Source organism: Branchiostoma lanceolatum, chromosome 3, assembly GCF_035083965.1.
Source record: "Branchiostoma lanceolatum isolate klBraLanc5 chromosome 3, klBraLanc5.hap2, whole genome shotgun sequence".
In the NCBI taxonomy this organism is placed as follows: Eukaryota; Metazoa; Chordata; class Leptocardii; order Amphioxiformes; family Branchiostomatidae; genus Branchiostoma; species Branchiostoma lanceolatum.
This window is the reverse complement of record NC_089724.1, coordinates 16,297,576-16,311,787: the sequence shown is the minus strand read 5'-3', so window position 1 is coordinate 16,311,787 and position 14,212 is coordinate 16,297,576. Positions and strand designations below refer to the sequence as shown.

General features: G+C 38.7%; 1 protein-coding gene across 2 annotated transcripts in view; it reads left to right on the top strand.

The window, feature by feature from the left end:
* The first annotated feature begins 4,543 nt into the window (after positions 1 to 4,543).
* LOC136430617 (prominin-1-A-like) overlaps positions 4,544 to 14,212 on the top strand; it is a 28,964-nt gene continuing 19,295 nt past the window's right edge. Inside the window, exons 1-2 of one of the 2 annotated variants that reach the window (XM_066421370.1) lie at positions 4,544 to 4,787; positions 5,191 to 5,563. In XM_066421370.1, the coding sequence (XP_066277467.1) occupies positions 5,269 to 5,563 (295 nt within the window). In that variant the 5' untranslated portion in view covers positions 4,544 to 4,787; positions 5,191 to 5,268. The remainder of the gene's footprint in view (positions 4,788 to 5,190; positions 5,564 to 14,212) is intronic. The other variant, XM_066421369.1, reaches the window with a different exon arrangement.

The window sequence follows — 14,212 nt, the reverse complement described above, 5'->3', positions numbered from 1 at the left end:
GGGGGCCATTCAAAATACAAAAAACATCGAAGGGGTTTCTAAACCATTTTCAAACAATGTTTCTAGACAGAGAAAAATAACAAGTTTGTGGATATTCTATTGTCAAACTACAGTGTCTTTGCATCACTTTGTTTCTTTTCAATTAGCCCTGAATGTCTTTCCATTCAGATCTTATTCAGATGCTGGAAAACTGAGCAGTTGAGTTTAAAATGACTACTTGCCTGCAGGTGTGTTGCTATAGTTACATCAACAAACTTGTATGGCTGCTATACAACAGTGTGGTATCTGTTTTGTCATTCTGATTCTGTGTTACTTTGATCATTGAAAGTCTTTTTTTCAGTCATTTTGGTAACGTTAGATAATGTTTTTTTATCAAGCATTAAAATATGTTTGGATCAGAGGCAACCCTTTATACACTTATTGGAGAAAAGTCTGTAACACTTGGCACCTTGAATCTTTAAAACCCAGGTGTTGTAGAATCAGGTCATCCCATTGTTGGCAGTATCATCATTGTTCTGAATGACCAGAGGCATGAAATCAGTTTCCATGACAGCAAAAAGGACAAACATAAAAACTACTGTGGCTCCTGTAACATTTTGTAAACCATGTTAAGCCATTAGATTAGTCCAGATGGCCCCTATCTCCTCCTTTTCTTTGAGGACTGGTTTCTGGTGTCTGTCCTGCTATGAAAGGTTTTCAGGTGTGGACAAGAACGTCTTTGATGACACAGAATTAGTTACACCTGCAGTTGCAATTAACATATAGAGGCATGTTGTGTTTGTTCATGCAGCAGTCTTTACTCTTTTGTCAGCTAGGACATAATATAACGTTATATATGAACCCTCCAGTTCAGTTACTGTAAACTCAAGGCTCAGTCGCATTCCTTGTAGCATATTGTATGACATCAAATTTCAAAGTGTATTCCTGGGACAGCAGTGGATACGTGTGTTGTACAAAATCCACCTGTCTTGTGGCAGGAAAAGTTGCTGTAAATTCTTGCCAATGGCTGCTTCTGCATGAAAATCTTACCACAAAGAAATGATGACAAAAGTGACCATTCATACTTTACTGGATATGATTTTTAAAAAGAAGTTGCACAGATTCTGTTGGTCTATGTGCTCCCATGAGATTTCTCAATTAGCCGATGGATGTCTCCTGTCTTGTGTGACAAACAACTTCCATTAGATGCAATGATGTACTGCTCAGTGATGAGATGACATGCCAAATATAGCACTGGCACACACCCCTGTTGCTAGGTCCCAGCAAGGAGGTTTAAATCCTATTTAAACCTCATTGGACCTAGGCAGTATCTCTCTAAGTCCCAGGCATTAGAAAAAATGACCTACAGAACACTTTTCAACCCTTGGTGATTGACAGGCAGTAGAAAGAATGACCTTCACTTCAGAGCACTTTTTCAAGGATTATATCAGCATTCCTAAGTGGAAATCCATGCATTCTTTTTCATCCCTGAATTGTCAAAACTGAAACAGACACTGAAGACGAAATACAATGGATTGTTATATTCAGCCTAAACATGTGGTTCAAATTGCGAACACCAAGCAGTGTCACAGACATCTTCAAATTGATCCATTGTTTTCAGTATGACCTCATCCTAAAACAGGATGCGTCCTAAGTCTCCTAATCTCCAAGCAGATGTTGGGATCTAGAATCATGCATATTTTCTCCCCAAAATCAAAACATCTGCTTGGAGACTATATGTGCCATTGCCTGAGGGGGTTAGCTGCAATGTTTATTTTGTGACACCTGTGTTACCATAGCAACCTGCCTCAAGGCACAGGGTGGGGGTAGCCTGATCTAGATTATACGCCTGTCTGGTAGAAACAATCAAGTGGACCCACATGTATGCTACTTTTATCCAAGGACATGTTTTATCTCAGCCAAGAAGGCTATGTTTTTGGCGACGCCTCAGGGGCGAGCCAAATTTTTACTACATTGTGTGCAGATTGCAAGAATTCTAGGAATTGTACAGGAATGTGAAAGTCCATGGGACGATAACTCAAGAATGCCTGGATGTATTGTCTTCATATTTTGTAGGTGGGTAGGTCTGTGGGAGACCTTGTAATGATTTGATTTTGGGCCCCCTAGCTACTTTCTATGGAACTGCAGGGAAACTTTCACTTTTCAAATCTCGTCTTCTGAACATGCTATAGTCATGATGTTTAAGTGGAGGATAGCTCTTTGTTAGGAAAATATGTCCTGTAGATTTGGACCCCCTAGCGGCTTTTTTTGGAACTGCAGGAGCTGATTTTGACTCAAACTTTGAAAGAGAATAACGCAAGAAGGGGATGACGGATCATCACAATTTTTGGTGTGTAGATAGCTTAAGTGATGATTTACATAATCATATGCCAATTATGCAAATCAATATCTGATTTGCATAATTAATGAGGACAGTTGATAAATCAGCTGCATTCTATTATAGGACTCTCAAACACATGACATATGTAACTGAGAAAGAGATAAATATTGATAGATATCAATTATGCAAATTGATACTTAATTTGCATAATTGATGACAAAACACTATAAATCCATAGTGGTAAATGATGGGGATTTCATTTTTGCACCATTTGGAAGTTAAGTAAATGTGGCCACTATTAGACACAAATCTTGCATAGAGGGCCTCATTTACATAATTTATGAGGAAATGATACGATATCTTATTTTGTGAAGATTTTCATACATTGGACAACTTGTGTTATTTTGGTAGAGAAGGTGATCGACTGATATGATTTATGCCGCGAATTATGCAAGGTCCTTATCTGCATGTGGGCTAAAAACAAAAACGTTAACAGAGACCACTGTCGCCATGGCAACATCTTTTTATGTTGCCAATCTTGTTGGTCCTGTTTGTATGGGTAGATGATAGCTGCAGAAGACCAGTATTTTCTACTAGTATTAAGATTTAGGGTTTGGTTGGTCTTTGAGTGGTTTGGTCTTGGCGCAACCAGTGAAACTGATTGAATTTTAACTTAAGTGCATGCTCCCTCCTTCTATGTTTAACCTCCTTGGGCAGACCAACTCACCAATGTTTTGCCTAGATCACAAAAGTGTGAAACTGTATACATGAAATATTTTCAATATTTACATTAAGCATACTATACATTATTCTCCAAGCAGAGGTTTCGGTTGAGTGGGGTAGGAGTGTCTAGAATTTTTAACGTCTCTCCCTTCAGATCCCGGACACACTCGACCGAAACCTCAGAATAACTATACATCATGCATTGAATGGCAGGGGATATCCTTACCACCACACAAAAAAATGATTCTAGCAATAAAACACATATGACGTTACGTAACGTTACATGCAAGGAGGTTAAACCTTCTTGGTACATGTAACAAAAGTGGACTTTTTTATTGAGACCTGTGGACAGACATGCCTTGATAAATGTAGGGGCTTATATACAGGATTTTTTGGCCCTGAAACAAATGCTTATAACCCTATGCTCTGATAACATTAACATTACCCCTATGTCCCAACACAGCTAACCCTAACCCTTAACATAGGGGTGGCGGAACATAGGGGTGTTTGAGGTTAGAGGCATCAGAACATTGGGCTGTGTCCCCATACAAATAATCCTGATCCTTATACAGACCTCTAAATCCACTGAGCCTGTAAGCAACAAAAGTCCTGGAGGAGCAACAGCTGCTGCACTGGTCACTCTGAAACTGACCAGGGATTATTGGGTTGGAATAGAACAGTTGTGCAAAGTCAACGCCTTTGTGAGATAGCAGTACCAATGTTGACCATTTGTGCTGCAGGTTAATCTGCTTATAATTGAGTCTTAATGGTCTCCTGTCTCAATTCAGGTCAAACAGGCACACTGCCAGGTGTTTTGTTGTAACCTGTTCTGCCATGGTAACAAGGATTGGGACAGCTTTTTTAATTGGTTAATTGGGCATGAAAAAATGTCTCACAGATTGGAATAACATTATGTCTTCAGATAACGTTACATGGTGCCTTTGTAACGCTTACCTTTTTTCTATGTTTTTCTACCCTGAGTAAACATAAGGTGATGCTTAAAAAAACTATTTCAAAACATTTTGTAGGCAGAATTTTGAAAAAAAAAGATGGTATTGACGACTTGCAAAAGCAATTCAACAATCAAAGTACATGATTATTATGATATTACCTATAAGTCATTATAGTAAAACTTCCCTATAGATTCTAAGTATCACTATTCTGGAGTTTTTCCTAGAAAGATGAGTCTTCTGTTTACATTGAACAAATAAGGGTTCGTTTGCTTTGTTCCGCCAAGCCTTGGTTCCGCCAAGGTTTTTGGTTCCGCATGGACGGATGGTATTTTCAAAGGGCATTGACCCATTACCTTGTCATCTTGTATCTATTTTTCTTTCCTGAATAAATTCGCAAGTTAATTTTTTCTGTCAATTACATATTCATCACTTGGAATACATGTCATATCTATTTTTATCAGGAGATGACAAGGCACGAATATTTCATTGTCTTGCTTCCTGTTGTTGTGCGCAGGTAGGTAAATTTACATATCAAACCCGCTGCGACTCACCTGTCCTGACGTCACGGACCCCCAGATGAACAGTTTTGGGGGAGGGTTGGACATCGCTAAGGGTTACCAGCAATTATCCCCACGGAATTCATAACCTAGCACCAAAAACAGACGACTTCTGATCCTAATTAACCCATTCAGCGTCGTAGTTGGGATAGAAGCAAGCGGTGGTGTAGCGAGCTAACTCGATTTGGAAGCTTTTGAGGACCAATTTTGAAGTAAATCCTCGTCGCGTGTGTGGTGAGTGTGCAGGGCGCTTGTCCCGCGATCGTTTGTTTTTATACGACGGATTTGGAAGTGAAACCACGCTAAGATCGGTGATTTTACCTCGTATTTTATACGTTACATCTGCATGAGTGCTCGTGTTAGCTTTGTAGGTGTGTTTGTGATTTTTAAATGCCGCCCGCCTGTGTTGTTTGAAGTGCAACAGGCCGAACTTGTGACAACAAGGAAGTTGCGATGCTCAAAAAATGGCTTCACCCCACCCACTCTGTCGTCTGCACTCCGCGTTTTTTCCTTCCGAAAACTGAATATGTATCGCCTCTATTCTTCATTACAAACAGAAAATGTTACGCTGAGAAAATGCAGACAAATTAAGTTAGTTAATTACATGCATAATGTTTGCCGCCCTCTTTTTTTACAGATCAATCTCGTGGAGCGAACAAAATTCGTGAGTCGTGACAGAATTCTTTAGTGCGAAACAGGAGAAGAGAAGAGAAACATGGCTGCCCGACAGCTCTCGCTCCTCAGGACTTTCCTGTTGTTTGCTGCGTTTGTAACGCTTTGTAGAGGCCAAAACACGACCGCATCGAGCCCGGTAACGGCTGGCTCGGGCTCGGCGGCTTCGGCGGGAAGCTGCACGGTGGGCACCGGGAACGCCGTCAGCTGTAACTTCGCCAGCTTGCCGAGCGGGCAGACCTACCGGACCGGCGATCCGCATGCCGCAGGTGGTCTGCAGGGCTACTACAACCTCATGAGCAGTTTCGTCAGGACCATCCAGCCTGGAGAAGCCTACAGTAAGTACAAGTCTTGAACATATAGATTACAAACAGTGTGGGAACGTGTGTGCATGTGCAACTGCATAACAAGAAGCATAACTGCTACATTTGTAAAGGTCAGTGGTTTACCAGACTGAGTGTGTGTGGTTTTTGTTTGCTTTGTGTGTGCACTATGGATTACAGTTAATGAAATTTTATCTCGCTCTTAGCACAGTCACTTTTACACATAATCCCCGAAAAAATCCTCTCGTTTGATAAGAAGAAATTACCATGTAATACCGTGGCTATAAAAAATAAACGGACGTTTGATAGTGCTCAGACAGGTGTGTAGGTGCAAAGCGTGGTGTGTACCAGTTACGAAATGGCACCTGCTGAAGCGGTGTCAGGTGTCATTACTTCCTTTAGAATGATCATGTATGTTTAGTAGACATATACAAAGAAAAAGGATGTGGAAAGAAATGAAATAAGATTTTTTTTTTAAATTTTTCTTCACGTGCTACTTTAAATTATGTTGTCTGTGCTGTTCTTCAGAAGTTAGCACTGTTGGCACCCAGGTAGACAACCATTTCCATCAAAGACTTGTATGCTGTCCAGGGAAAATTGACCCCATAAAATAAATGATTTCAGAAAAAAATGAAGGAAGTAAGCCTTTCCAGATAATGATGAATTCCATAGTAAAAGTATGAATGTAAATTATTCAAGAATTGAAGGGTATTATTTATAAAGATACTTCCTGAAGAAAAGGGGTCATGAAACTGAAACTGAAGAAGTGGACATGAAAATTGGGAGAATACAATTAAGGCCTTTCCATACGGATTACATAGAGCAGGCCCTGTTTCATTTTGAACTGCTACTTTTTCCCATTCCTACATAATACATTTGTGCTTGAATCGCGTGGGAGTGAGCCTTTTTAGAATAGTCTAAAACTAAAAGGTGGCCATCCTCGGAATATTATAGTATGTACGGTACATGTAAGTTGCATCTGTGCGCCCATGGTATCATTCATGTCCAGTGAATTTAATTCCCGTATATCGACACACAGCATGTAGTCAATTGCCTGCGATGTAATGGATCATTGATATTTGCTCTGTGGGACATACTGAACCCGATAAAAGATTAGGCAGACTGTCATTATCTGTATCCCGTGACGCGCATGCAACATTTATCCACCCGCAACACCTCCGAAAGTGTCTTGCTGCGAGCTGCAGAAAAGGTCAGCTAAATCATGCATGAGTGACATTTGTTAAGTTCTTCCAACAAGGGCCAACGTCAGCTTCTATTGTGGTTAGGAACCGCTTTACATTCTGTGCACATCCCAGCCAGCGCTCCACCGTAATTTTCCCAAGCATTGATACGACCATGTATTCTATGTCCTTGGGTCTTACTTGCATACTATAACGGGGGCCGCCCGAACATCGCACGCGCCCGAACATCGCACGGATTTTTTACTGATCTTATTTTGCAAAAGTACGCCGTGTTTGTGTCCAATAACTATGCTGATAAGGAAGGTAAATAACCCAAGTTCATGCACATAATTATCATTTACATTCAAAACATATGTGTACATATTCATTTTTGTTACGCTCTAACATGTGATTGGTACCGTCTATGAAAAGGAAACTGAATACAGAGATGGCGAAGATGTTTCCCAATAAGTAGACGGAGTATTGTTGATGTAAGCGGTGTCGTTTTTTCATAATGATTTCGTAAGTCGGGCCGCATTCAATACGTATGTCGGGCCGCGTAGTAGCCTATTTCCCATGGGAACATGAGCTGGGATGCGCTAGATATAGCCCCTCTCACATGACGTTAGAAGTGCACACAGTCAAAATTTTCCGGTCAAAAGAAAGCTAGAATATAGCAGACTTCAAGCCTTATTTACATTTCCCTAACTTCATCACCAACTTCCGAAGAGAGCAAAATTACCAAAGCGTACTAAGTTAGGCACACTATCTGGCGTAGCACTAAATCAGAAGGTACATTCGTGAAAATGTCTCACAGCGTCTTCCGCATGTAACGCGGAGCATGAAGGGCTCATGAACAGTATGAATACATTTCTTGTCCAAGTATGGTCTTTAGATGAATGTGTTGAAAATTCATTCATTAAAACCTGACCACTCTCTGGCAACCAGCAATGGAGCGCCGTGAGTTCCAGCGTGTAAAAAAACGTCCGATGGTTGGGCACCCCCCGTTATGTGTTACTTAATAAGGTGTAAATAATGTATACCCAGATTGAATTTGCAGTTGATGATGTTTTTGGTAAATTGAAACTTTTGTCTAGTGTAATACACTGTATTGGTTGAGTGATGAACACAATTTTCATTTCTGTCGTAATGTCATTGCTTTCCATAATTTCTTGCCTCTAGAGCGGTGGCTGCAATTGAATGTTCCTTTTTTGTGAGTCAGATTACAGATTACATATGATATACAACTATTAGTTATTTTAAAGATTGCATTGCTTACTTATTTTCTGCCATCAGTTGCAAATATTAATGATTCCACCAAGAACTGAATGCTTTAGAAGGAATTGGTCTGAATCACAGAAGAGAATACTAAAAAGAGTGAAAATTTATGTACCTGGTAGGAGTGAAAAAATGATTACATAAATAAGATAATACCAATGTTTCATATTTCTGTTTTGAAGTGTGGTAGTGAAATCTGAAAGCGACCAGTCAATGATAAATTTAGATGCACCTATCATATAATATAACTTTTATATTTGCAAATTCATGCCTGTAGGTTAATTGCAATGGTACACAAAGTTTAAAAAAAAGTTATAGTATTATGATCATTTTCAATTTTTTTACTTGTCCCGCAACATTTTGACTTTCGAGTCTTCTTTGAAAATATAGAAAATTATGCATGCCTATGGTGTAAATGAATGACATTCAGTAACCCTCTAAGCCCCTCACTTTAAAATGTACAAAGCCTTTCAGCTTTATATTAAAGTCCATTCTGGCTGGAACTGGAAGCTTCCTTATCCCTTATCCCAGCTTGCTCCCCCACTGAGCTCCAGTAATCATCCATGGTTGTCATTGGAGTGTCACACTGGATCACAGTTGCCATGGTGGATAGGGATTGAATAGTAATTATTAAAAAGAGACCAGTCCATACAATGTACATTGCATGTAATAAATTGGCAATGAAATTTTCTGTGGGATTCCCTTTGCTAATTTATGGAAAAAAATTTAAGTTGTGGCATTGTGATTTTCTCAAATGTATGACATTTGTTTATCTTACAGTCAGGAAAATGATTGACTACATTTTCTTTTTCATTCTCATGCTCTGTGTTTCGATATAACACATAATGGCAATATTGAACTGACGAATTTAAAACTGGGATAAACTACAATATATGCAGAGGCATGATGGGTATATTTGTCATGTCTTTGAAACAAACACTCGATGATCGATCAGACATAGGAGAGAGATTTGAAAAGTACATGTTGAAGCCAAGGAAACCAAAGCTGATTGTGACAAGATGCCCCATTGGTAGTTCAATGTTAGTCACCGTCAGACACATTGGCCAGGTACCTGCACGTACCAAAGCTATGCAAACATCGCCGTAATAAGCAGCTTGGGAGCAACACCCAATAGCTAACAACAGTGGTTTAAATTCCTTCAGCTACCTGTAGCTAAGTGACAAGGTCCTTTCAAACCTTTGGGGAGCGGAATAAGAAAACATTTGTTTTCAACCTGACCTGAAAGTCAAACATCCGCTAACAAATGCTAGGGTGTGGGACTGTGGGTGCTGCTTTCAAGTCTTTTGTTTATCTGTTTTTGGTCCAGGGGGAAATATACCCTGAGAGACCTAGGCCATGCAGGTTTGCAGGGAAAACAGGAGCTTTAGGAAACATGAGCACAATTATAAAATAGCACACTTTCCATTTTGAAAACCATGAAAATTCAAATCTTAAGAAACTTTCAACCTCCATGTCAAAATAGGTATCAGCAAATGAATCCATTAGCGTGGTAAAAATATGAATAACCCATATTTATTGTGTTACTAGGTTATTAGGTGATAGCAATTTGGGTAGAATATCATATTGCTGCACTATAGAGTTGAAGCTTGGGTAACAGATTCACTATACTGAAGTCTATAACGACATTAGGAAATTGTTATATTGCATGTGATTCAGCCACACAATATAAAGGTTCGGCATGTTTTTGAAAGCATCCCTAATGGGAGTTGATGGTATTAGATGTCCATGTAGGTCATCTGTCATCATCATTACATCAGCCCAATTTCTTCAGGTGGAGACGACAAGTGAAATGTTTAACCGTAGATGCTTGATGTATGGCTTGTAGGGCTGCTAATTGGGTCATACTATAATCATCTTAAATATTTCATATTTCAAAATCTGCCAGACATAGACAGTCAAGAAATTAGCGTTGTCAGGAAACACTATTCAGGAAAGTTGTACCATTGTGGGCATTGTGATGTAGTATCCTGGTAAAAGGGAACAGAAATTAAGCTTCTACTTTGTAAGACTCCAGAAGGTTGAAAACGACAAGGATTTGTTATGATGTTGGATTATTATGTAAAATGTATCTATATTTGTTTCGAGGAGGCATGGCCATCAGTGGAAGGTAGAGTTTTGTTTATGTTGGCATCATCAGCCAGTGCCTAGCAACTCTAATTATGCCGTCTTTCCAGTCCCAGAAGACGTACTGTATTACATATGCATGACATAAGGGCCGTCTACTCACAGATGATTGGATAATATTCAAGATGGTAGCAAAAAATCTGTGGCCTAAATCATGGATTCAAAGATTAAAATGATGGCTAGATCTATGAACATCATTCATATTATAAGGGACCAGTTATGAAGGAAATTGTAGGATGTATTATATTCTTTTATTTCGAAGTTATAGTTTAAAGAAAAAATTCATAAAGTTGTCTAAATAAAGAGGGCAAAGAAGAAAATTATTTGCACAGGACAGATTTGCATCAAGATTTTTGGTCATCCTATCCAAATCATAGCTGCTACATTTTGTATTTAAGACATCACAAATGCTACAATACAAAAAGTAGGACAGTTAAAATCCCAGAAGCCTGCTTATTGAAAGCCTGGCAACATTTCAGATGCAATTGAATCTAAGATTTCAAAAGTGAGCCACAGTTGAGCTAGAAAGGCATTATGGTATGCCTGTACATTTTATCATTCTTTTACAGATCAAATGTAGATAATATTAATCCTTTCCTTGGGGTATGGGTGACATTTGATTAATGTTGGTCTCAACTGTAAGCAAGATAACAATATATTACTGTGATCAATTAGGTTACACTGAAAGCTTTGCTGTTTTTATCTCTTGGCAACATCATTAACAACAACTTTTTGAGGGGGGGATCAGAAAATCTTGTATTAGGTGCCCCCAAAACCCTCCTGTCTCTTGTAGTCAATCTTGGTCAGTTAAAGAATCAGAAAACCGAAAAACGGCAAAGAGGAAAAAACTCCAAAGGGCTATTTCATGGACAATATCCAACTCTGATATTGATAACTTACAAATATATTTCCAGACTATGCTTTTTTTAACTAGTAAATATCCATATACCTTCATGTAATTTTTCTCATGATTAAAATCCAACCACATCATTTTAGCAACTGATTTGTTCTTTTAGTCCTATCAGCTGCCTTTTAACTGGATCAGGCAGGTTTTCAGCCAACCAGAAGCCTTACAAGAATTCCGCATCCTTTCATGATCTGAAAGATGTTTTCCTCTTTGATATCTTTGATGAAAGTGGAATCAGTATGGCTTGCCAGAAGATATATATGTGAGGATCTGCCCCCTGTGGTAGACTAATCAATGTTCTTAGATGTTAGAGAAATGTGTTGACTACAAAAGGAGCCCACAGGGAGATGATCAAGTACCACTGTTTTCTATCAAGGTCTCCTGAGCAACAGATGGAAGATCTAAGTGATGCTGGAAGATCTAAGTGAACCTTGAATATATCCAATTTGTTCAATTTTCTTTGATCAGTCTTATTGAAGATGGCAAATTAGGCACATCAGTAGCCTGGGCAAATTACTATATAATCGGTGTATCAGTAGCCTGCATAAAATCGTGATAAAAAAATTGTACCAAAGTATACCAGCCAGTGTATATAGAGTGAGACATTTCCAAAAAATTTCAAATCTTCTGAAGATTCTGTTTGCTTATTTGTCGTCTAAAGGTATGGAATGATAGTAATAAGTCGGCTCAGATGAAAGCATTATCTCCTAGATTGAGGCAGTAAAAGAGAGGCGAAGAAGTTTATGGTTTATTGAGAATAAAGGAAGCTCTTGTATCTTAGTTCGTAAGTACATGTACTTATATAGTCATTATCAAAGTCAAATGTTGCAATGGCTAATAAAAAAAAGCCGCTATCTATATAAATTCTGCCAATTAATAACTTTGAAGAAATCGATAATGTATGTCAAGTGGTTCAAGTGTCATTTGTTATCATCCATGGAGGTTTAAGTTACACATGGACTTTATTCTCTGCACTAGTATTGAAACAACGCTGTTGTTTGCTAGATTTAACGGTTGTTGTGTAGTGTGAAACAGTGGAGTCAGGTTTTAGGGGTGTGAGTTATGTTGGACATACAGCCGGGCGTGTGTGCAGCTCATTTGATCCCATTTAGTGGGTCTGTTGTAATACTTTTATTGCAAAATCTAAAGACATAATGTTTATATGTACAGTGTAGATACAACATAACATAACAGTTTGTGTACTTAGAATGAATCTATGTGGATAGTTCTGTTGGCTTTTCTTAGTCTTGGCAATAAACTAAAGTCTGGCTAAGAACCCACAAAATGTAGGAATCACAAAATGGAAATGGCAATCCTACTTACTGTATTTTCAACCTTTTAAGTTGAACCATTATACTGTATTAACATTGTTGCTACATACTGTAGATCAAATTTTTTTTTAAGTCTTTAAAATGTATGTTGTTGTGATAATGGTCACTGGTACAAGTTACAATGCATAGTGCAGGATTCTACTGCAGCTACATGTAGCAATTGTACCAGGAACTAGGACAAGGGCTTTTCAAGGAGTCTTTCAATTACATTGAAGTACTTTGAGTAGAACATGTCACATAGATACATGCACAGAGTGGGCCTACCCAGAGCTGATAGCCCACCACCTTCCCCCATCATTCAAAGCCCATTCTTCATAGTGTCATAAGCTGTCTGATCATTGATTGCATTTTCATATATAACATACAACTGGGGATACTGTAATCTTCCTCCTGAAATATTCATACTACAGTCATCACAAACCACCCATTAATGTGTAGGTAAAATTTTGGTGAACCAAGCATCAGTATGTACCCTTGTGCGATACTTATTATATCTTAGACGTTTTAAAGAAGGAAAAAACTCTAGAAATGGGAAAGAACAATAGAAATGCAAGAATACTATGCATTACATTTATTTCTTTTCTAACAATAACAGCATGCAGCAATGTGAAGAAAAGTTGATAGTTATGCCTGAAATAAATGACAATTTGACCTGGTAACTTCAGACTTGCTCAATTGATACCAGCAGGCAAGGACACTCTTTTGGGTCTTCCATCAAATCAAATTGGGTGTGTAATTTGACATGAAAACTGGGATGTACTGGGATATGGAAACCAGATGGTAGACAGACTCGGCTACCCTGAGAAAACCAGTGGGGATCTATTCTGTAGCCAAAAACATTTATTGCCAGGATAGGTAGCCACCTGTCATGTCTGAACAGACCGTCAGGGTGGCTGCTGCTTTTCTTTGGCTTTTTTGGCTGATTTGTGCTGTTTTGTGATCACTTGTGTGTTCTTATACAGCCAACCCAGTAAGCACGTTCTTTGCAGGAAGAAAGTCCAGCTTGTTTGTGGTGCAGTGTGTTGCTTTCATGGTCATCACAGCTGGCCAGTTCACCTGAAGTGTTTACCCTGTTGTAGACTTCACAGAGATACAGCGCTCTTGAAAAAGAATGCCTATTGAGCAACCTTATAAGTAATCCTTTTTGCCGGACGTATATCTTGGTAGGCTAGTAATGAGATTAATTGAATAACCCTGCTACCTAGCAGATCGGTACTGGCGAAATTATATTTTGGGAGAAAAGCTATTTTTGGCATATGGAGGAAACGATGAATGGCAAGTCTATTGACTTCCTCTGTTAACTTGACAAACACCATTAGTATTGTGTATGCAATGTTACAGTAGGCGAAGGTGTTTCCTGAAAAGGAACTTACAATTAATAGACTGCACCGGTTAAAGGAAAGACTAAAAATAATAATGTCATGTGTTTGTCCTTTGAAAACCTGTTCTGGCAAAACTTCAAGGAAGGATAGTTGTTATATAATAAGATAAAAATATTTAGTGGAAGATGAAATACTATGTATGATCTATTCTCAGACTGATGGAGTTGGCATGACTGCAAATTCTATCAGTAAATTCGTGCACCCAGAATTAGTGGCTATAAAAGTTATCAAGCTCTCTATGGGTCCTTAAAAGGTTAGCATTAAGACTATGTGCTTACATAGACATCTGGAATCCACCCAGCATGAACTCACACACCTGATGCTCAATACATTGTAGATGTAGTCTAATATTTCAGCTCAATGTTGAGATGGTTATGGACTTAGATAACAGAAGAAACATTAAAGGTGTTTTGATTTGCTAGGGTTAAACTTCAGTATTT